This window comes from Rhincodon typus, chromosome 1 (genome assembly GCF_021869965.1).
Source record: "Rhincodon typus isolate 14 chromosome 1, sRhiTyp1.1, whole genome shotgun sequence".
Lineage (NCBI taxonomy): Eukaryota > Metazoa > Chordata > Chondrichthyes > Orectolobiformes > Rhincodontidae > Rhincodon > Rhincodon typus.
The window spans coordinates 68,175,419-68,200,261 of record NC_063332.1 but is presented as its reverse complement, the minus strand read 5'-3'; the positions used below and the strand labels follow the sequence as shown (position 1 = coordinate 68,200,261).

Below are 24,843 nucleotides of genomic sequence, written 5' to 3'. Positions count from 1 at the left end.
TTAAAAGTTATTTTGTTATTGAAGAACCAAGGTCATTTTTACTCTAAAAACGAGCATTATCCAACAATTTAAATGAAACACTGTAAGTACCAATAAAACATGAATTCAGTGCTAAAGTGTTGAATGATCGAAAGTAAGCATCTTTCGGTTGAGTGCAACTTTGTTTAAACTGGGCAGATTAACCATTCTGTGAATTACTGAAAGAATTTATCCAAAGAACAAATATACTGCAGAGAAAATGCTTGCAATGTTATATGAGATATATAGGGGCAGCGCACAGCGCAACAAGCTACATTCAGTTGTCTATTTTTCTTGTAAACTACTTCTGGATTTTTTTTAAACTTGGGAAACTTTCAATCCATTGCAGAGCCTGGGAATCGCTGACGTCACAGCGTCTCGGCCACAGTCATCCCGCTAGGAACTGTATTCGCTGCTGAGTTTGGAACTGCTTTTACATGACTCTTCCACTTTATCCAGATCGTTACAAACTTGTTTTGAATCCCTGGAAATGTGATGATTCTGAAGAATATCACTTCGATCCTATTTTCTGGTGGTGTGAGTTAAAAGCGGGAACAGTGTTCTCTTTTTCTCCGGTAATCCCCAGGATTTCTTCTCTCCGGGAGCTGTCGGATCCAGCTGGTCTGGTAAGTCGTTGTAATGGAGTAGATACAACAATGTAGTGATTTCACATTGATGCAGTTTCCAATGGGCCCTGTGCCGCTCGATAATTTCGGGTAAATTCATTAAATCCTGCCCTGACGATCAAACAGAGAATGTTCGTGATGATATATCTCGCCTTGTCTTAAACATTGCTTTCCTTTTGCCAGATACTGTTTGGCAAAAGTGAATGTTAAAAATTTCGAAAGAAACTCGAATCGATTGAATTCAGCAACAAGCTTTATTAAAGCTAAGATTAGGTCGTTTTGAAAAAAAACAACTGAATATGTGCAATGCAGGGGAGGGTTCATTGCAGAAGTCCTGTTAAAGGTAACCTTTGGCAGTGCTTTTCCCGAAATGGTGCGATTACTCAAGTTTACAGCCTCGACTCCTGTAACAACGATGACCATCAGCTCATCGCTTGAAAATCCTTTCAGTTAGAACATTGTAAGAGAGCGCCCCCGCGTGCTTCACAAAAAGTAAGGTACAAAACGGCGTTCATTTACAAAGCAACCGAGCCAATGTCCCAATATCCATCCTGGTCAGTACTTAATTAAGGCACAGCTTAGAAAATGCAAAGTTTCCTCGTTTAATATCTTCAGAGTGTGCATTTATGTGCTAATATGGTGGAAGTCGGGATTAAGAGGAACACTGGGACTTTTATTTTTCAAATTGAACGGTCCCTTGAATTTAGTAGTTTTAGGAAAGCTTTCCAATAATATTTGCAAGGTGCAGACCTTTCACAGCAAGTCGAGTGGGCGCGTCAGAAGGTTTGCCTGATATATGTAATAATGTTATTTATTTAACACGACAATAAAGGTTGAGTAATTTGATTTTTTTTTTCCGGGGCCAAGATGTAAATCAATATTGCAATGATTAATAATTTCATTGTGATGTCGATGATATTTCATCGAATTGCAGTTTTTATTAATAGTTCAGGTGAGGCCCATCATTCATTTCAATTGGATTTCCGCTCTCCCTTTACGGTTGACTGTACAATTGTTCCCATGTCCTTTCCTCCTGTAAGCAGGTTCATGAAAGTTTTTGGCACCAAGTGTGTGGGGGATGAAAAGTAAGGGTATTCTAACCAGGAGAAGACTGTCTGATTTGAAGGATAGTTTGATTCCAGTGACAGTGCTCGAATAATCCTCCACATAACGTGTTTGGATCCATTTGAACCTCTTGTCATTTACTGCAGAATCTCGGGAGTTCTTTGTTTCAAAGTCAGGTATTCGTGATTAGTTTGTTCGAAAAAGGAAACTGGTGACAAAAATGCGGTTTGCAGTCACAGTAAATCAAACTGTCGGCTTGCTCACTCATACATTAGCTAAAATGGACACTATACCACAGACAAAAACTTTTAGAGCTCATTAATTTTAACTTTTTTTGGATCTAAATAGCCTTTTGGAGGGTTGATTATTAGTAAGTATTTTCTATTTAATTTGTGAATAATGGGAGTTATTACTAGCTGTCTTTTAGTTTGGGAAGGGAACAGCGCTTTTTAAAGTTCTGAGGGTCACCGGACCCGAAACGTTAACTCTGATTTTTTTTTTCTTCACAGATACTGCCAGACCTGCTGAGTTTTTCCAGTAACTTCTGTTCCAGTGCTTTTTTTAAAAAAAAATGTACGGGATGAGATAAAATACTTTGTAAAATCAGTGAAGATTACTTTATTGGAATGTAATAAAACGGAGCAGTGTTCTCTCGGTAGTGTTTATCAGCTTTTCGTGTTGGTAATGAAATCCTGGAGCTAAAATCGTACTTTTTGTAAAATGCATATTTTGTTTTGCATTAGGAAACGTTAGATGAGACAGGTTTTTGGCGTTCATTTTAAGTTTAGCATACCCAAACTCCCACTTTTTCGTCTGTTGAATTCATATTGTCGTAAATTTTGCAAGAGGTGGTCTCTCCCGTTCCCATATGGTTTCGGCACAATTTAATTGTCATTCCACTTTGCATTGGAGATTGAAGTGAGCTGATATCTGTCCTTTCCGCTCAAATCTTTGTCTATTTGACCGGTAGTTTATATTACAGGCAATCCGGGTGACTTGAAACACTCTAACTCACTGAACAGAAACTTGATTTCATCTGAAGTAACTTCTGGAGAAAATTATGATGTAGCTTTAAACTGTGCGCCCTCCCTTTTCCACTTCACTCAGCTGGCGCAATGGTACAGTATTGTTAACGGAACCGAGGAAGTTAAGGGAAGATTTTGTCCAGTTCGGAATAAAGTGGGAAGGGGGAAATAGAAAAAAAACTGCTTGAGAAAGACTGGAAACACTTGTAAAACGGTGGAAAACATAATTCAAAGTTTTAAAAGATGTATTCTTTTTATTCCTTTACAATCTATTTCGCTTTCAGAAAGTTTGCAACTGGTGTGTTGATTTTCTTTTGTTTTTGTGTTGGGGAAATGGATTTGGAAGTGCAGCGAGAGTTGTGTGGATGGACTGAGGGAGCCACGCTGTGCTATTGCTGCTTGCTGCATGCCAGGGGAAGCTAGTGCCGGGTACGGCGCATGCTCAGGGCGGGCTGTGGACCGCTGAGGGACAATCTCACCATGGTGTGGCCAGGCTAGAGGGAGTTACTGCTGCTTCCTGCTCACCGCTTCCCTACCAGTTAGTGCCGGCATCCCCGAGCCGGGGGAGGGAAGAAAGCTAAAAAAAAAAAGCCGTGGCCTTTATGTGTGTTGAGGGGGAAAGGTAAAAAAACAGTTTTCAGCCAGCGGCAGCACGCCTCCATGCAACTACCGTGAGTCCCCCCGCACCCCTATACTTTTCTACTGTGGCTAAGCACAAAAGTAGATATGTACTTGTTGGTGTCTTGTTTTAATCATTCTGTCGCCTAGTGGAGCAACTTCTCGGAAAGTTTAGCTTAAAACACTTGTTTTTGGTGCTGCACGTTACCATTTAATCGATGTGAGCCCGTGAGAGAGAGAAAGGGGGGCGCACACACATATATACCACCCCCCTCCCTGAGAAAGCGATGGGGGTAACAGGCCAGCTTCAGGAACCTGAGCGGGAACTTGCTGGCAGTTTCCTTCTCTTGTCTGTCTCATGCATACAATACCTTGGCTTCATTTGTGCATGTTTATCTTCGCTTTGCTTTTAATTAAAAAAAAGGTATTTTCTCATTCAAGCTGTACAGTTTGGTCAGCAGTTTGCCAGAAGATGTAAATTTGTGCGGTGAGGGGAGGGAAAGACTTGCAAGCCAGCCTGATCAAAACGGGGGCTCGCAGTCTTCAGAAAGTGTGCCTTTCTTTTCCTCTCTCTGTCCCGATTCATTTCATTTCATTTCGCTCTCACCAGGTTGAGGGAATTCGATCCTTCCGATAGTAGGGCTGCACTATCTCGGAGCTGCAGGCAATTTATTTTTCGATCTGACCAGAGAGTAATGCTCCATGTATTTATGGCTCTGGGAGCACAGATACGTTATGTTGGAGACAGCATCACGGCTGGAATGAAGGAGGTCTTGGGGGAAATCTCGGCGTCTTCTGACCAGTTGGGAGTTGTATGTTTAATTTTACTTCTTGGTTATCCAGCTTGGCATTTTGCAATACCACACGAAACAAACCCCGAACGCCAATGAAGCGGTTTTGTCTCTCTTTAATTCATTTTACCCTGTAACCAAAGCGTTTCTAAAACAATTTTAAACCTTTGTCTAGACCTCATTCAAGGCGTCTTGTTCTTAGCTTCAAGTTCTACCATTTTTAAATTAGTTCATGTTTGATTGGGTGAGTAGTTTGAGTGCCATTTGCAATGAATGGGTCGCGACCTAAGAAACTCATTACGTACAGTCATTACTGAATCGATCATTGATCAGGTGGGACGAACCGTGTATAACCTTTTTTCCGGTTTTGTTGCTGTGTAGGAGGAGCTTTGGAACTGCTAATAAATCTGTTAATACTTTAGAGCAAAAGATCTGGTTTATTTAGGATAGCTTCTGTGGGGATAGGAGTGGGACATGCCCACTGATGAAATGGCATTAATAGCCATTTTTATTTTCTGTAGCATATTAATTTCTTTTTCAGAGACTTCTTTTCAAGTCTTGTATCTATTAGAAATTACTCAGGGTTACAGGTTATTTTCATTTTGCTACTTTATACTGAATTGACATGGCAATTAAGTTGTTGGAAAGCAGCAAGAATAAGTTCTTCAGCTGGTTAGGAATTTTTTTTAAATTGACTGTTTTATGTACCAAATATGGATGATAAATGTAATTCTGTGACTTTCTTTTTCTGTTCTGTCTGAAGTAGGTTTAAATATTTGTAAATTAATTTCAGATTCACAAACGTAGATAATTGACTGTCTTGAAAGCAATTTAGCAAATGCTTGTACCACTTGCATTCCCAATTGCAGACTTTCAAGATATTTTGGATTTGTTTTTCTAAGGGTTAGATCTCTCTTGTAATTATCTTCTTTGTGCTTCACGCAATTTTGAAATATCAGCAGTTAATTTTATCTGCTTGCTATGATATACTGTTTTGTTCCTGGACATGGTGCATCATTATCAAGGTCCTGTCTGTGAGTCAGCAGCTTTGCAAAGTGGTTATTCAGGTCTTGTGGATTGGCAGATTGGCGGAAGCGGGTGGGGGTAGGTTTGCTGTGAAGAAGTAAACTTTGCTTTGGACTGCTTGGTTTCTGCATTTACAGGTTACGCATCAGATTTACAGCAAACTGTCAAAATTCTGCAATTGGATTACTGTATCATTGAGATAGCAGTAGTGTTACATCTGATAATTGAAAAGCATTGCTTAAATCTGTAATATTTGAGCTTGCTTTATAAATTTGAGCTTGAGACTGAAATTGTAATTAGTATCAGGCAGTGAAATAGCTATCATTTAGTTTAAAGTTGCTTTCAGAGCTGTGTTACTTCATTGGCAAAGGACTGAGAAAGTTTTTAATGGACAAAGTCATCGTGAAGAAAAAGATGATAATTTGTGATTATTTCTATTTCTGTGTGGTAAAAGGCATCATTGGTATTTTCTGGCAATGGACATTGAACCTTGGCAGAAAGGTAACTGTACAAAAGAAATTGTAAGAAACCTACAAGAGAATTCCAGGCCTTGCCAGTGTATGATTATTGAATGTGAAGAGGTATTTTCAGAGTAAATGACGTTGATAATTTGTGATAGAAAACTTCTAATTCCAGAAATCCCTTGATATGTGATAAACTTGCTTGTTAGAATTCTTTAAATGATATTTGTTAAATTGGTGATATGCCTTTATTTTGTAAGACTGTATGTGTGGCATTTTGTGGTGGAGAGTTTCAAAAATAAGATTGAAGTTACAATTTAGTTATATGTTGAAGGAGTCGAAGGCATGTTTGGACATGTCCTGTTAACGTTACAGTTCTCTTTGCTAACGGTGATCATCACAGACTTTGCAAACTTACAAGTTTTGTGATGCAAGCTCACACAAGGACCTTTGTGCAAATGTAGAGTCAGAGGTCTTGATTGATGATTCTCTCAATTTTTCCATGATTAGAATTGATTACTAGAAATTTGGACACATTGATTTCCATGCTCAGATCGAGAGTGATAATAAACTGGTAGCTTTGCTTAATGATATTTACCCTATGTAATACACAGAATGTCGAATTAAGTAATGATATAATGGAATTGTGATTGCATACATCTGCTTCAGGAAATATACTCCTTTGTCAACAGCACAATGAAAAATTATAATGGACAAAATAATTATTAAGGAAAACAGAAGTGATTGTTAAATGACTTTAATTGTGCTTTAGTTCACCCAGTGCCCCTTTTTCTATTAGTTGATGAGCCCCTGAGAGTCTTGTCTCTTTCCCATTGTAGATACTTTTAATTAACCTGTTAAGTTATATTGTGACATGTCTGTGGTGGGTGCGACTTGAATCTAGACTTTCTGGTAAAATGGTAGGGGCACTTATAGTATGCCACAAGATCCTTTTCTTTCCCATTCTGTTTTATTCCTTTATTAGTTATTTTTTTCATTCTTCATCTAAAACATTTGCTGATGATTTCCTAATTGAATTATCACCTTTCAGATTACACCCCCTTCGAAATTCACAGTTCACAATACTTGTGATCCATATATATGTTTTATTAGGATCTAGTTCATGTCCTTAAACTGAACCATGAAATTCCTGTTTTGTTTGCCAATTAAACAATTTCCTCATGGTACCAGCAGTATTAACAATTAATCCACTACCTCAAAGCATTTTTGGATTTGTCCTTGGTCCTTCCTCATCAAGCATGTTGTAGGCTTCATTATCTCTTCAGTTTTGATGCAGACCTTTTCCACTGGTGCCTCCAAGAGGTATAATTTATTTTCCCCTCAACTTCTTAACCCTGCATGTAACACAAACTTGTGTGCAATCATGTCTGGGAGCCCTTTTGCACAAGCCCACAGTCTCTCACTGCGTGGAATGTAAGAAAAACAATATAATCTGACATGATTCCCCTATCTCCTGTGTTTTTGTCTGTTTTCATTCTTTTTCTTATTACGTGAATACTGCTGTGGCATTTTTATTTTTCTTGTTCAATCTAAGTTAACAACACTTTCCTACACACTCCTTCCTTCACATATCTCAAATCTGTCCTAAGCAAGTCCCATTGCATAACTTGTGACATGGGAAGCTTTCCTGAATTTTCAAAGTTCCTTATTGCCCTCGGCTTTTTTGTTAACTTTTAACAACTTTCAGACTTTGCCCTGCAACGTACACCTTTACTCTTTACTTCCTTTTTGACAAACCAAACTAATGACCCAATACAAGAAGTGACTTGAGTAAGTTTATCATGCCATACTTATCCCCATACGAGAATAGTGCTATGTAATATGCACATTGTAGATTTCTTTCAATTAAAGAACTCAGAGTAAAGTTACTTCAAGAATATACTAAAATAGAAATTGTTTCCCTGCCTTTGAGTGAAAACCATATGTGGTATAACTACCCACTGCTCAAATGTAGTGAAGAAGTCAGTGGAGTAAATTAGCTGCTGGACAACCAGCTAATGTGTGTTCCTGTACTAAATACTGCCAGGTATTGAATTTACATCAAAATGAGCAAAACTAGGCCTTTGTAATATATGTTTAGTTATAGTGAATGGCTGGTGGACAGTTACAATTGGAGCTGGTTAGCTCAGTTAACTCAGTGGCTGGTTTGCTGATGCAGAGCACATGCAACAGTGCAAGTTCAGTTTCTGCATTGGCTGAGGTTACCTCGAAGGTCCTTTCTTCTCAACCTTGCCCCGAGCCTGAGGCGTGATGGTAGTTTACTTGCTCGCGGGATCGTTTGCTTCCTCGCGCTCCCTTGCTTCTTGTTCCCTTCCCCCCCCCCCCCCCCCACCCACGTGACTGTACCTTTTATAATACAGTAATGGTTCCATCAGTTTTGTTCAACATGAAACCTCTAATCGTTATAAATATATCTCGTTATATAATGATTTTCTATTACACTCCATAGATTTGGAAAAATTTTTAAGATTGAGCATTTGGCGTTGCCGCAAGTGTTAACTGATATGTGACCTCATATTTGAGAATAGACTGGAATGTTGCATTTAAGAGGATTGTTATGAATTTTGATAAACATTTCCTTTAAAAGGCTAAGATTCCACTAAAAGGAATTTATTATCCATCCATCATGAGTAGAAAGATTGCAAATGTGACCACATAATTGAAAGAACACTTGATTAAATCTTTTGTTTATCAAATGAGCTAAACATGTTAGAAATGTTCAATCCCTTTGTAAAATAAAAGTTTCAGCATGTTTTTGAGAGCGCTTTGGATTGAGTTCAGTTGTTCAGACATTTGTAGATTCAGCAAGACTCCCACAATTAAATAGTCTGCCAGCAGTCACTGTCTAGTCTCCTATAAAGAGAGTAGTTACATTGCTGAGGTACCAGAGTACTGCTAGCGTCTGTCAAAGTAGAATCAAGCTTGAATAAATATTAGTCATGCAATACGGAAGAAGCCTATTGAGTCTGTACTGCCAAAAGTATTCTACCACCAACGCTAGTCCCTCTTACCCGCATTAGGCCTACAGTCTTGAATGTTATGACACTTCGTGTTCATCCAAGGTTGTGAGGTTTCCTGCCTGAGCCACCCTCCTAGGCAGTGCATTCCAAACCCCCACCATCCCATCTGTGGAAAGGTTGTTCCTTAATTCTTCTCTAAATGCCCTTCCTTTCACTTTGAAGTTATGCCCCTTGATGACCAAATTATTGACCAATTGACTAAGGGGAACTGTTGCTTTCCATTCACCCTGTCCATGCCCCTTATACACCCCTACCAGGACCCCCAACCCTTCTCTGTTCCAATTAAAACAACCCAAACTTATCCAGTTCATCATCTTTGCTGAAATATTCAATCCCAACCAAAATCCTGATGAATCTCGTTTGCACCCTCTCCATTATAATCACCCCTTTCCTAAAGTGTGGTGACCAGAACAATAGACAGAACTCCAGCTGTTCTCCAGCCAAAGTTGTGTACAGCTCCAACATGACCTCCCTGTATTTACAATTATGCCATGACTGATGAAAGGAAAGCGTCCCATATGTCTTTTTAGCTGCCCTATTAACCTGTCCTTCCTGCTACTTTTGGGGATCTGTGGACAAGCACTCACCCCAACCCACAAGGTCCCTTTGTTCCTCTGGGCTCGCTAGTGTCTTGCCATTCATTGAGTACTCTCATCTTATTCCTTCCAAAATGCGAGGTGATGCACTTATCAGGGTTAAATTGTCTGCCTCTGATCTACTCATCTGATCAATCTGTTTATACCTTCCTGTAACCTGCCACCTCACCCCTCATTGACAATCACCCAATCTTTGTGCCATCAATAACCTTACTTATTGTTCCTCAATTCCTCCCTCAGTCCCACCAGCCTCCCCGGGCCACATTTTCATCTACAGCATTTATGAATATCTCAAACAATAAGGGACTGGATGTGTTGTACCAGTGCCATGAGTCACCTCAGAACAGGTACTGTGGGGATGGTTACAGGGATTCGCTGAGAGCACATTCTCCTGATGCTGATCTTCGCGGTCTTAGGGGCTTTGCAACACCAATAACCTCTCAAAGACACTCCTCATAAACATTATAAAGCCAGATCAGATACCAAGCCATGTAAGGGGAGGTGGTCAAAGAGGTGGATTTAAAGGAGCATCTAATGGACAAAGGTGAGATGTTGGGGTATGAGGAAGAAATTCTGGACATTGAGAGCCTTTTCAGCTGAAGGCGTAAGAGACCTGAAGTAAAAAAGCCAAGACATCTTGGAGGGCTGTGGGGCTGGAGGAGAGTAGAGATTAGGAGGATTGTCACAATGGTGAGATTTAGAAACGAGGATGGGAAGTTTAAAATTGAAGCCTAACTTTGTTGGGAACCGATCTAGGTGAGGAAGCTCAGTGGTGAAGGGCAAACAGGACTCTGTGAATAAGGACAAGGGCAGCAGAGTTTTGGATGACCGAGTTCAGAATGGGCAGAACGTGGAGTTCAGCCTGTCTGCAGGTGACAAAAAGATGAACTTGGATTTCACAGCAGATGCAATAAGGCAGAGGGATAGTCAATCCATGGTACAGATCAGCCATTGTCTTATTGAATTTGTAGCATCCATTTCAGGGATGTTAATAGCCTACTACTGCTCCTACTTATGTTCTTAGTTGGAAATAATCAGCCTTATTGGTGACATAAGTATATGTTCAAAATTTATTTTGGTGTTAAAAGTGCTGTGAAAGTTGCGAATAATCTAGTGTTCCTTCGCAGTTGCTGGGAAGTTAGAGTTGGGGAAAAGGAGATACTTGCTCATTCAGATCCTGACCACTCATTAAAACCTTTCACCTTGTTGCCAATACCTTTAAGCCTGTACTGTTTGTTTTTCAGCTGCACAGCCAATTGAAATAGTTTCTTAATTTACTCTATCAAGTCACTTTGAAGAGGAACGAGGTGATGGCAGGAGATTTGAAGGAGGGAGCAGTATCTAAAAAGAGTAAACCAATAGTAATATCAGCTAAGATGGGACCGAGGAAGGAAAGTTGGATCGTTTCACATTTGGCTTGCAGTGAGTTGTGGAAGCGAGACTTAGCGATGTCAGAAAGAGAAAATATAAAAAGATATTTCAAGAGAAGCAGAAAAGTCAGTTATGAAAAGACTGTTCAATTCATAATTTGGGTGTGCACTCTATGATTTACATGCAGCTAAATTTATGGGTTGGAAAATCCTGGGTAGTGCGTGGCTACATGTCTGATGTATGCTGGTCTTGGGTGGAATTCTGCTGTAGATGCCTTGATGTATAAAAAGGAAATATCTTGCCAGAGCTTTGTGCATTATTTATTGCTTTTCATAGTTTGTAGATCATCTATGTGCATGAAAGTCTTTTTATTCATGTTCTCTTTCTTATGGATGTCATTCATTTTTTGTTGTACAGAGTAAAAATCTTTGCTTCAAAATGTTCCAATTGAAAGATTAAAATTTTACTTTTGTTTTTTTAGGTCAGTTGGTGATTACTCAAGTGTCATCATGGTGAGATCTACAGCACTACTGTTTTCGGTTCTGCTTTTACAGCTTTCAAACAGCTGTGAAGGAAATAGGAAGAAAGAACCAGTATCATCAACACAGTTCACACAGCATCTTTATAATGCTTATATTTATGAGAATTCTGCAGCCAAAACCTATTTAGAAAGCCATGTAAAAATGGGCATTTACATCTCGAATCCATCATTGGAGTTTCGCTATAAAATTATTTCTGGAGATCATGAAAACCTGTTTAAAGCTGAAGACTACATTCTTGGAGATTTCTGTTTCTTGCGTATAAGGACCAAGGGAGGGAATAGTGCAGTCTTAAACAGAGAAGTGAAGGACCACTATCTGCTGAATGTTAAAGCAGTTGAGAAAAAAACAAATGCTGAAGCACGGACAAAGGTGAAGGTCCATGTTTTAGATACCAATGACTTGAGACCTTTGTTTTCACCAACCTCTTACAGTGTGTCTTTGCCCGAAAGCACAGCACTGAGAACCAGTGTGGCCAGAGTCAGAGCCACTGATGCTGACATCGGTACCAATGGAGAGTTTTATTATAGTTTTAAGGATAGGACAGATATGTTCGCCATTCATCCCACCAATGGTGTGATTACCCTTACAGGCAAGTTAGACTACGCTGAGACAAAACAATATGACCTGGAAATCCTTGCAGCTGATCGTGGTCAGAAATTATATGGCAGCAGTGGAATTAGCAGCATGGCAAAGCTTACCATTCACGTGGAGCAGGGAAATGAACATGCACCAGTCATCACGGCTGTTACTCTTACTCCATCAGAAACTGACAAGGATCCAACATATGCAATTATAACTGTGGAAGATGGGGATCTGGGAGTCAATGGAGAAATAGCTTCCTTAAATATTGTGGCAGGTGATCCCTTGCATCAATTCAAAGCAATGAGGTCAAACCCTGGTAGCAGAGAATATCGAATTAAAGCTGTTGACCAGGTTGATTGGGAAAGTCAGTCTTCTGGCTATAATCTCACACTTCAAGCTAAAGACAAAGGATATCCTCCTCAGTTTTCTTCTGTGAAAGTTATCCATGTTATGTCCCCACGGTCTAAGTCTTTGCCATGTAGATTTGAGAAAGCTGTTTACGAGGCCAGACTAAATGAATTTGCACCCCCTAATTCTTCAGTTGTCATGGTTACAGCCAGACCAATGTACCCACAGATCAAGTTTGCCCTAAAATATCACGCTGATAAGTTTCACGTTAACCCTGATACTGGTCTCATCACTACAAATGACTTTGTAAAAGCACAGGAAGCTTCTCGTTATGAGCTTGAAGTTACAATTGTTGACAGACAAGCATCAACAAAGGTAATTGTTCATGTGATAGATATGAATGATAATGCTCCTGAATTCAAACAGTCATCCTATAAAGCCAGTATCAATGAAAATGTACCTGTTGGTGCCAGTGTTTTGACTGTGAGCGCTACCGATGTTGATAGTGGTGAAAATGGGTATGTGACATACAGCATAGCTAACTTGAACCCACCGCCTTTTGTGATAGACTACTTCAGTGGTGAAATCAGTACCTCGGAGGAATTGGATTATGAATTGATGCCCAGGGTTTATAATTTGCGGGTTCGTGCATCTGACTGGGGCTCACCTTATCGACGTGAAGTTGAAGCACTTGTTACTATTTTCTTAAACAATCTAAATGACAACAAGCCACTGTTTGAGAAGGTGAACTGTATAGGTACAATACCAAGGGATCTAAATGTTGGTGAACAAATAGCCACGGTGTCTGCTATTGATGCAGATGAGTTACAATTAGTCAGATACCGGATACTATCAGGAAATGAATTAGATCTGTTTGACTTGAATCCCAATTCAGGTGTTCTTGTTTTGAAGCGAGCTCTGACAGACGAACCTGGCCCACAAGGGTCTTTTTATAGTCTGCAAATCACAGCTACAGATGGGGAGAACTTTGCTATCTCAACGTACATTAACATCACTGTAGCCACAAGTCGTAAACAAGTTAATCTGCATTGTACAGAGACTGGAGTGGCGAAGCACTTGGCAGAAAAGCTTCTCCAGGCAAATAAGATCCACAGTCGTGGAGATGCTGAAGATTTGTTTTCCGATAATCATTCAATCAATCGCCATGCACCGCATTTTGGTTCTTTTCCAAGTGTAATTGAAGTTAAAGAAGACAAACCAGTAGGAACAAATTTATTGCTTATTAATGCTACCGATCTTGATAATGGTTTTAATGGGAAATTAGTCTATGTAATTTCAGGAGGTGACCATGATAGCAGATTTATTGTTGATCTTGAAGCAGGATGGCTAAAAGTATTCACCCCGCTTGATAGGGAAAAAACTGACCATTACACACTAAATATAACTGTCTATGATCTTGGGATACCTCAGAGGTCTGCTTGGCGTCTGTTAGATGTGAACATATTGGATGCAAATGATAACAGTCCACGATTTCTGCAAGAAATGTATTTTGAAGAAGTGAGTGAAAACCAAGATGTGGGCAGTGAAATTATTCAACTTGAAGCAACAGATCAAGATCTGGGTGCCAATGGTGAAATCAGGTACTCTCTTCTGACAGGCACAGACGTGTTTGCAATTGATAGTGCAACTGGGATTGTGAAAGTTATAGGGTCGCTGGATAGGGAAAAAGACCCTGTCTACTTACTAAAGATTGAAGCCAGAGATCAAGCTAAAGAGGAGCCACAACTGTTTTCAACAGTTTTTCTGAAAGTAACTTTGGAAGATGTAAATGACAACCCACCTGAATTTATTCCTCGAAACTACCACAATAAAGTTCGAGAGGACCTTCCAATAGGAACTGTTGCAATGTGGCTAGAAGCCTATGATCCCGATGTTGGACACAGCAGTCAGGTACGCTATAGCCTGATAGATAATGGAGAAGGACATTTTGATGTGGACAAACTAAGTGGTGCTCTACGTATCGTGCAAAAGCTAGATTTTGAGAAGAAACAGTTATATAACCTGACTGCTCGAGCAAAGGATAAAGGGCGACCAATTTCTCTATCTTCAACTTGTTACATTCAAATAGAAGTAGTGGATGTAAATGAGAATTTATACCCTCCTGTCTTTCCGTTCTTTGTGGCTAATGGATCTGTCAGAGAAGATGTTCCTATTGGTACACCTGTAATGACGATAACTGCTGATGATAATGATAGAGGCAGAGATGGAGAAGTTAGATATTCCATAAGGGATGGATCTGGACTTGGAATCTTCAAAATTGATGAAGAAAAAGGTAGGCTGTTTTAAGACTTATCTCCGTTTGTTCCTCGCTCATATTAATCCACTTCCTTTTCTAACTCCTGATCTATAATGGAATGTGTCCTAGACATGACGTAAAATTTTCAGCAGGCCAAGGTACATGAGGAATACAGTGAAAGAGGAGGGAGAGGAGTTTTTCATATGAGCTTCTGTCCTGAACTGAATTTTGGTTTTGAGGTTCCAACAAACATAAATTTGTATTTATGGTGTAATGGATTCTTTTAAGCGTTTTCATATGGTTTTATTTATGCATGTCTGTTGAAGTCTAGATGATGTCTGCTTCAGTAATAACTGTGCAAATGTCAGGATTATTAAATATGAGAGTAGCCTGTTTGGTCATTAAAATAATTTTAAGTCTCTGATTTTCTTTGGCTCTTACTTTGTGTCAAAATCATTTCAAGCCCTGATAAGATCAATTGAACTATATTCCTTTGTTACGCCTCTTCCTGTGCTGTAAATAAGAACTTTCAAATTGGAACTTAGGATGGGATTTGAAATGTCTGGACCTAGTTTGTGACCCATCTGGATTTTTTTCTGTCAGACCTGCTCGGCATTTGAACTGGCCTTTTGGCCTCCTGTGGAAATATTAATTACTAATTCTTATAAAATAAAACAGGACAATTAATAAAGAGATTCTTGTGCTGGAATTAAGTGTAAAACCTTGAAGAGAAAAGAATGTTAAATAATAAGCCTTTTATATTTAAAACAATAGCGATTACATGTGCGATTAAATGATTTTAGATACTAAATATTGTATTTTAAGCTTTTCCTGTGTGCAGGAACAAATTGTGCATGTTGACAGATGATTGAGAAAGCTTGTCCCTGAAGAGATGTTTGGTAAACACTAGTGAGCAGTAAATAGTCTTTTTTAATGATTAAGAAGTACTTATTGAAATTTTGAATTGCAGGAATTTCTGCTTCTGTTGGGTTTGTCTTCTGTTGATTTCTTTTTCTTTTGTACAGAATTTGGTTAATGTAGCTTTCACAATTTGAAGTAACTTTGAAGTAACTAGAAGTTATTGTAATATTGTTCTGTCCAATTAGTACATGTAGATGTTTAGTTTCATGAGCAGTAGCCCTAACACTGTTAGTCCAGCTTGTTAAAATATCCCTTTATTTTTTCATGCAACTTAACCAGAGAAATCTTAAAATATTGCCAGAAACCACCTTCAGTCATTGACATTGTGCTTTCGACAGCCTTACGACCCTCCTGTCCTCTGTCTTAAGTCTCAATTTTCAGTGATTAAAAATGGAAATTAGTTGAAACAGGCAGCATTTAGAAGGGACAAGATTAAGAGTTCCTATCCTAAGCATTTCTTAAAGCTGAAGTGAGAGATAGGTAGTGAAGAGTCTGTTTTTGGTTTCAGGTGCTGATGGATCTGGGAATGTCTAGGAATTTCTGTTTATATTTCGGACTCGTGTTAAAGTTTTTCTTCCTGGATTTGCAAGGGTTTCTATTTTTATGGTTTGAAACTCTGCTTATTAAGCATCCTAACAGATTTTAAAGCTTGCAATTGTTAGAACGTTTGAATTTTTTAAAGAGCTTTTGAGTTAACTGGTGTAAATATTATTGGCTTAAAGATTGTGGACATATTAACAGTAAAATTAAATTGCCAATTTTCAAGCTTTTTACTGATTTGGAGCAAAATTTAAATCTTAACAGAAACAAGATTAACATGACATTTGGTGCAATATTGATCACAAAAGCTCTTGGGACATTTGCTAAATTTATACAAAATGAATTTTTTATTAACCACTGAAGTAATGTGCATAGTCATACTTAGCTTCTTTGGGAAATGGGCTCTTTATTACATTTTAATGAACTGCTGCTGGGCTAATTGCATGATCCTGTTACCAGTGGATAGCTGCAATTGCAGAAAGCATGGAGGTTGGAGGTCTTTGTACCCCATCACCAAACCTGCACCTTGCACTTGTGTGGAACATAGCTTCGCTCTTGGTCTCTGGCCTTCTGCCTCTAAGTGGATACCCAATAAATGTTGAATTCACATTTTGGAAAGAATGAAATGTAACTGCTGTCAGTGTAATGGGATTGGAGAAAGAACCAAAATTTGCCTATTATTGTTTCTGATGTATATCCATTATGGGGCATATTCATGTGTGGACAAAAAAAGTTACCTGCTTTTGTTTACACACATACAGTAAAGCACAGTGTAGACGCACAGAGATTTTCTAATTAGGAGGTTCCAGACAAGGTCATTCCTTCACCAACCATTAAATGAATGGTTGTTATGCAATACTGTCAAGAAAGCAATGTTTAAAGCTAGTTGTTAAAAATTTGACATCTGGACATTTGTGGCTGAAAACCTATATTGCATTGAAGTATCTAACCTGTGGATCTTCAGCATCCATTCAAGCTGGGACGTTGTGAAATATGTTGGAGAATTCCCAGTCTAGGTAGGGTACTGAGCCTCTCCTCAAAATTCATAATAGTTCTCTTTTGTTCCCCCCTTTCTTTTTGAGGGAGCCCAAACACAATTCATATATGTTAATCTTCAGAGTTCTCTTTGGTGGAAGCTTCCCTCCTTTTGTGAGCAGTACCGCTTATGCTCATTTTTCGAACAAAATCGAAGGTGAATTTCATCCCCATAGTTCCTTGAAAGTACAAGTACATAAGCCATAAAGAATGAGGCCGGCTGTAATTTGATTTTGATAAATGGGTGAATGGAGAGCAAGAACAGAGGTCATTTTAAATCAAAAGAATTGGAAAACTGTTTTGAGTATCCTTGTAGGAAAGACATTATAAATTTGGAAAGCATATAGCATGGATTTACCTGGATTGTAATTGGACTGGCTGAATTGTTGAAAGAAACATGTTGAAATAGAGTTATTTAAACTGAAATTAAAAAATGGTTAACAGGGGATTTAACAAGCTTATAAACTAACCACACCCTTCGTAGTTTTAATAGGCTGATGTTATTTCCTCTGGTTGCACATTCAAAAACTCCTTCAATTTAATATGTTTCACTTTGAGCCTTGATTTTGGAAAGTACACCATTCCTATAGGTGTTAGAAATGAAATGTTTTTGTACCAGCAAGTAATTGAGGCACAGATTATTGTATTTTAAGGAAATAAGTAAATTTCAAGTGCAGCAAAATGCAGGTAGACAGAAAGACAGTGTATTTGGATCACACTGGTAAATAGCTCAGTGGATGGAGTGGATTCCTGAGCTATAAACTGCTGTGGTTCATTAAAGAAACGTTAATTTTACTTTTGTGATAAGTTTTAACTATAAGTTTTTACCCTAAAAAGCAAAATTATTATGAAAATTAATTGAATGCGATTGCGCTAATGATTTTTGCTGGACTTCTAAAGAACATAGAACATTACAGTGCAATACAGGCCCTTCGGCCCTCAATGTTGCGCTGACCTGTGAAACCAAGCTGAAGCCCATCTAACCTAAACTATTCCATTATCATCCATATGTTTATCCAATGACCATTTAAATGCCCTTAAAGTTGGCGAGTCCACTACTTTTGCAGGCAGGGCATTCCACGCCCTTACTACCCTCTGAGTAAAGAACCTACCTCTGACATCTGTCCTTTATCTATCACCCCTCAATTTAAAGCTATGTCCCCTCGTGCTAGCCATCACCTTCCGAGGAAAAAGGCTCTCACTGTCCACCCTATCTAATCCTCTGATCATCTTGTATGTCTCTATTAAGTCACCTCTTAACCTTCTTCTCTCTAACAAAAACAGCCTCAATTCCCTCAGCCTTTCCTCATAAGACCTTCCCTCCGTACCAGGCAACATCCTGGTAAATCTCCTCTGCACCCTTTCCAATGCTTCCACATCCTTCCTATAATGCGGTGACCAGAACTGTACGCAATACTCCAAGTGCGGCCGCACCAGAGTTTTGTACAGCTGCAAAATGACCTCATGGCTCCGAAATTCAGTCCCTCTACCAATAAAACCTAACACACCGTACGCCTTCTTAACAACGCTATCAACCTGGGTGGCAACTTTCAGTGATCTATGCACATGGACACCAAGATCTCTCTGCTCATCCACACTACCAAGAATCTTACCATTAGCCCAGTACTCTGTATTCCTGTTACTCCTTCCAAAGTGAATCACCTCACACTTTTCCGCATTAAACTCCATTTGCCACCTCTTAGCCCAGCTCTGCAGCTTATCTATGTCTCTCTGTAACCTGCAACATCCTTCCGCACAATCCACAAGTCCACCGACTTTGGTGTCATCCGCAAATTTACTAACCCATCCTTCTACGCCCTCATCCAGGTCATTTATAAAACTGACAAACAGCAGTGGCCCCCAAAACAGATCCTTGAGGTACACCACTAGTAACTGAACTCCAGGATGAACATTTCCCATCAACCACCACCCTCTGTCTTCTTACAGCTAGCCAATTTCTGATCCAAATGGCTAAATCACCCTCAATCCCATGCCTCCGTATTTTCTGCAATAGCTTACCGTGGGGAACCTTATCAAACGCTTTGCTGAAATCCATATACACCACATCAACCGCTTTACCCTCATCCACCTGTTTGGTCACCTTCTCGAAGAACTCAATAAGGTTTGTGAGGCACGACCTACCCTTCACAAAACCGTGTTGACTATCCCTAATCAAATTATTCCTTTCTAGATGATTATAAATCCTATCTCTTATAATCCTTTCCAACACTTTACCCACAACCGAAGTAAGGCTCACTGGTCTATAATTACCAGGGTTGTCTCTACTCCCCTTCTTGAACAAGGGGACAACATTTGCTAGTCTCCAGTCTTCTGGCACTCTTCCTGTAGACAATGACGACATGAAGATCAAAGCCAAAGGCTCTGCAATCTCCTCTCTAGCTTCCCAGAGAATCCTAGGATAAGTCCCATCCAGCCCAGGAGACTTATCTATTTTCACACCTTCCAGAATTGCTAACACCTCCTCCTTATGAACCTCAATCCCGTCTAGTCTAAAAGCCTGTATCTCAGTATTCTCCTCGACAACATTGTTTTTTTCCTGTGTGAATACTGACGAAAAATATTCATTTAGCACCTCTCATATCTCTTCAGACTCCACGCACAACTTCCCACTACTGTCCTTGACCGGCCCTAATCTTACTCTAGTCATTCTTTTATGCCTGAAGTAACTCATTTCTGTAGTTCTGTTTTTTGAAAGCCTGATGGAAGTTCTTAACTGATAACAATGACAGTGTAATATGAACAGTAAACTAAATTCAAGATATTATGGTTGAATTTAATAGTTGTTAAAGAAATGACCTCGTCTAAAATCTGTTGAGTAGAAAATCTGTGCATCTACATGGAACTTTCACTCTCACATACAGGTAACGTTAGAGAAACAGATGGTAAATTATTTGCTGTAAGATTGTAAAGATAGCCATGTTTAAATGAAAATAACTACCAAATAATAGTTCTGTGTCCAAGCAATCTGACTATAGGCTATAATCTAGGAGTTGTGTATAAAGGGCAAGTGTGCATTTGGCAATTGAAACAGAGCACATCTCTGTATTGTGAGGGAATCAAATAAAAAGTGGTGATAAAGGGTGGGGTAGTATATAGCTTCTGAGTGTCATTCTTAGCTTTTTGCATAGTTGAACTGGAAGATCTCTTGGTATCGTGAATGCAACTTGTTTTACCTAATGCAGGGGCACAACTGTGTGATGGACAATGGAAAATGCTGATGAATGACAGTGTGAATCTTGTAAAAGGCATACCATTTTTTAGCATGTACATGGAGCTCTGATATACTATTTCATCATCTCTTTGTACTACAAGTATTACTTACTTTGAGAACTAATGCTGCTGCTCCACCACCTGGTACTTTCTCATTGTAAACAAGTATATACATACAGAGTTCTGAGGAAGGGTCACCAGACCCAAAACATTAACTCTGATTTCTCTCCACAGATGCTGCCAGACCAGCTGAGCTTTTCCAGCAACTTCTATTTTTGTCTCTCATTTACAGCATTCACAATTCTTTCCGTTTTTATTTATATATGCACAGAACTCCACTGGGGACAAGGCGGAAACCTTTAAACATGTCAAAGTGTGAACTGTTATATTCGTTTAATGCTAATGGAAAATGTACAGATGGTCCAGTATTTTTCTAAGTTTTAATACATGTTTCAGCTTGAAGGTAGAGGCTAAAAGAGGCGGGGTGGGGGGGGGGGGGTGTGGGGTGTGGGTGCAGGTCTTGCATGTTGGAGATTTGATTAAGTTCCAGTAAAAAAATGAACTTTCAGATTGCAATACCAAATCTGAGAGCCTGGCCCGCTCCTTTGCCACTAGTAAAATGCCTCCTGTAGATTTTGGGCATCCAAGTTGCTGCAGAGCCCCTTGGTGGTCAGAGTGGGGAACTGTAGGTACAAATCCTCTCAATGGGAAATCAGAGGCACCTGCTTTTATGATCCTATAAAAGACAAGTGTGCTGTGACCAAGAAAACCTTACTAGCGTGCCATCTGTAGGTATAATAGACTTTGTACCTAAGTATCTTAGTGTGAACACTACGTTTCTATGCAACTTGCTGAGTATGCAGATAAGGAAAGCATACATACTAATCTGAACAAATGTACGGGTGCTTCAGCTCAGCTATAAATATATTGCAGTCAGTGTCAAGTCCAGTCTGTGCCAGCATTTCCCTGTGTTTAAAATTTAAAGTTTGTTGAAGCAAATGATCTGAAAGTACAGTTACTACCAGCTTCTGAAGCAGAATTGTACAGTTACTTCATTGTTTGACATAACCTCTAGAATCGTAGAATCCCTACAGTGTGGAAGCAGGCTATTTGGCCCATAGAGTCCACACTGACCCTCTGAAGAGCAGCCCACCCAGACCCACCCCCACCGCACACACAATCCCTGTAACCCTGTACTTCCCATGGCTAATCTTCCCAGCCTGCACGTCCCTGGACACTGTGGGCAATTTAGCCATGGCCAATCCATCTAATCTGCTCATCTTTGGACTGTTGGAGGAAACTGGAGTACCTGGAGGAGACTCACACTGACACTGGGAGAATGTCTGTCTGTGTGGAGTTTGCATAGTCACCCAAGGCTGGAATCGAACTCGAGTCGCCGAAGCTGTGAGGCTGCAGTACTAACCACTGGGCTAACGTGCCACCTTAAATCCTGGAAAAATTACGCAAATGAACATTTGGCATTAAACTGATGTTTACACCCAGTAAGAATGAGACAAGCAAAGTTTAAAATGGTGGAGTTCTTCCTAATGTGTTCAACAATGTATTCTCACCCATTGCTGTTAACTTCTGGGAGGGGATCGAAGCCTGCAGTTAAGCAATTCATTGACTGTGTGAAACCTTGAGGACTTAAAATTGACTTTATAAAAGTTTGGTTGTACATGCACAAAAATAATTGTTGATGGGCATTCTCCTATGCTCCCGCTAGAAATGATTAATGACAAAGGTGGAGGGGGTGGCATTTCAAGCAGTGATGTTCCATGCCATGCTTCACATCATCATTTCTTGGCCACCAAGTGGAAAGTGGCTGTATGCCCCAGAGATGGTATTTTAAAAATATAAAGGAAAGAGGAGATCTGCAGCATTGGTAACCGCCTCCTTGCCCTCCACCTTGTGTCCAGTTGTGGAAAGCCTTACTTTTTTGGTGGGAAACATGATGCCATCTTTGTGATTTTCTCACTGTTAAGAATCCTCTTTCTCTTGTTTCCTGCTGGCCCCTTCCCCTCCTTACCCCCTTTACCCCAACTCCCCCTCCCCTTTTTGGGGTCATGCTGCTATACTGTTTGGAATTGTTTTGTTTTAGTGCTGACAGCCTGCTCAGTGGTGTGAATTCTGGGTGGAGTGAAGACTCCCCTTCCTGGTGCAGGATTGCTGGGCTGGCCAGAAGGGCTGTTAGTAGTTCTGCCCTGCCAAAACTCTCCTGCAAAACAGATTCCCTCCTATTGCTTTCAAGTGAAATTCTGCCTCAATCAGTAAATTTAAAATCTCTGCGCATTGTTAGCAGCTGGACATTGGCATGTTTTGGAGCTAATCCAGGCAGCAGGAGTTGCTGCTTGCTTATTTACTGTTGAAGAAACCTTAATAGTTTCGACGCAGATCATAGTGATTTTAATTAGTGTGTATATATAAAAGAAAATAGTTTCAACATTGTAATTAAGGCATAATTACAGATAAAAATAAATGTGCCTGAAAAGTTGCTCTCAAGGTGACATTCTGCTGTTAATTGGGCCCTTATGGGAAGATGAGCCTGTTCAGATCATCTTGCATTCCAGGCCATCTGCTTATTTTTCACATATCCCAATCTACTATGAAGGTACCAGCTGGTTTGTGAGTGGAAAGTCAGTTGTAGTGGCCCTTTCAGAAATATGGTTCTGAAGGGACTATTTGAGGTACAGCAAAAGCACTTTGTATAAATCTTATGTAAATAGCTTTAACTGGGTGCTATAATGGTGTCACAGTTGTGAGAATGTTGGACCATAGTATATATAATACTGTAGCTTACCCTCCATCACCAGGAAATGGTTTTACATTTAGTCTTTTGCTTATTACCTCCAACATTTGATATTTTCCTCATTATTAAATTAGGGAGGATTTACCTGAATCATATACTTTCTCCAGATTCATGATAGTGTTACTGATCTGGAGAGTACATGTTGTGTGGAATAAGAATTATACAAACTGGATCAGTGTTTTATTTGCTTGCAGTGAATAAAAATGCAGCTTTACCTCGCACCCAAACTTAGATCTAGCAGAAAGCATAGTTAACACTCAGTAAAATGTGTATTATCAATGACTCCAGGACTTAAATTGTAACTACTTTGTTTGGGGAGAGGTGCTTTAATTATGGAAGATGAGGTTACCAGTGGTATTTAAGTGCTGTTTAACAGACAACTCTTAAGCGTATGTCTAATGATTCGGAATTGTAAAATCCAAATTGGTTTTAATTTTTGCGAATGCACTTTAAAGTGCTGCCGTTTCCATAGGGCCAGCATAAGTTTTAACTGAATCTTGATCTTGTAATGATGTCAGTAAAACGTAGTAACATTTTTAGTTTGTGTTCTATGCAACAGCCATATAGACCTTCGGCTATGCTGGGAGATGGGGCTGACCACCACCAAAATTTTGACTGTTGTTCTTAATGTATTTTGTGTGTTATGTCCATTTTGTTTTTGCCAGCATTTCTCCTAAGGCTAGTTGCCATTAGGATCTCAACACTGTGTGTGCCAAAGTTTGTACGTAAACAATAATGAATGTTGAAAGATTACTTGGTACAGAGAGCCAGCAAAGTTCACATGTATGTTGAAACTGGGATTTCTCTTTTGCTGACAAAAGTTTCTTTTCTCTGATCCAAGGCCAGGCTAATTGTAGCAGTCTTGCTGTCCTCACTGCTGAGGTGGTCAAGAAGCACATCAGAGGTGGAAACCTTGCACATTTCTGATTTTCCAAACCGCATTTTAAACCATATGTGTAGAAGTAGTATACCTTCAATGTTGTAAAGTTAATCTATTATTTAATTGAAAGCAAAGGTAATAACTGAAATAGGGTTTTGTTTGACATTGTGTGTTTTTTCTAATCTTAGTGCTGTTGGGATGAAATCTGCCTGAACACTGACAACTGAATGTTTTTGTTAAATGTGCTGGGCCAATTCCGTGTATTGCTAAAGTTACCTGGTAGCTAGTGTTACTGAAACAGGTGGACAGTCATGACTTGTTTTCCCCTGCCTTCTACCCAATTTACTGCATCTTTTGAATACAGGTGTTGCATTCTGTTCAGCTTGATTCATGGGTTTGCAGCTTGGTTTGATGACACAAATGCCTAGGGCCAATTCACTGAAGGGGATTTGGTAGGATTGGGTGTGAACTGCCACATTTGGTCATGAGATTATTCCCCATTACAAACAGGGAGTCTTTGAAGAAATATAAACTCAATGAAAGGCTTATTTACTCTGGTGGGAACAAGCTTTACATCAAGGACACTTGCTGAGCAACAGAACTATGTAGAGCACTGTGAAAAGATTCAACAGGGCAAAATCCTACTGAGGAGTGCCTGATTGCATTTGTTGTGGTTAAAGGTCACTTAGGAAGTGTGTTGTTTCAAGTAGACTTGTGCATGTTCTGAACAATGTCATTGATTTGATTGATTATTGATTTTGTAAGCAAGGAGATTTTCTGATTTAGATCAGAATTGTATCACTTGTGACCAGAAAACACAATCCCACTATTTGTCTTTGTCATTTGTTAAAAATTTTTTTCTCTTTGTTTACGTTGTGTAGAACTAAGTATTAGCAAAGCTGATCCTAGTGACAATCCATGTAACAAAATCAAGAGCAGCGTATCCATAGAAACATGAGGGGGAAAGAAGTAGGAATTGGTCATTATAGGTCATTTAGCTTTTGACTTTGGTCCACCATTCTGTATGGTCATGGCTGCTATTCCAGTCCTCTATCCTGTT

General features: G+C 39.5%; 1 protein-coding gene across 8 annotated transcripts in view; it reads left to right on the top strand.

Annotated features, from left to right (window-relative positions):
* The first annotated feature begins 424 nt into the window (after positions 1 to 424).
* Positions 425 to 24,843, top strand: part of fat1a (FAT atypical cadherin 1a) — a 182,126-nt gene continuing 157,707 nt past the window's right edge. For 3 of the 8 annotated variants that reach the window (XM_048603565.1, XM_048603556.1, XM_048603523.1), the window contains exons 1-2: positions 3,230 to 3,405; positions 11,120 to 14,403. In XM_048603565.1, coding sequence (XP_048459522.1) covers positions 3,395 to 3,405; positions 11,120 to 14,403 — 3,295 coding nt within the window. In that variant the 5' untranslated portion in view covers positions 3,230 to 3,394. Of the gene's footprint in view, positions 645 to 1,073; positions 1,137 to 1,635; positions 1,680 to 1,993; positions 2,080 to 3,229; positions 3,406 to 3,746; positions 3,777 to 11,119; positions 14,404 to 24,843 lie in introns of those variants that run through there. The other 5 variants (XM_048603528.1, XM_048603549.1, XM_048603536.1 and 2 more) reach the window with 5 other exon arrangements.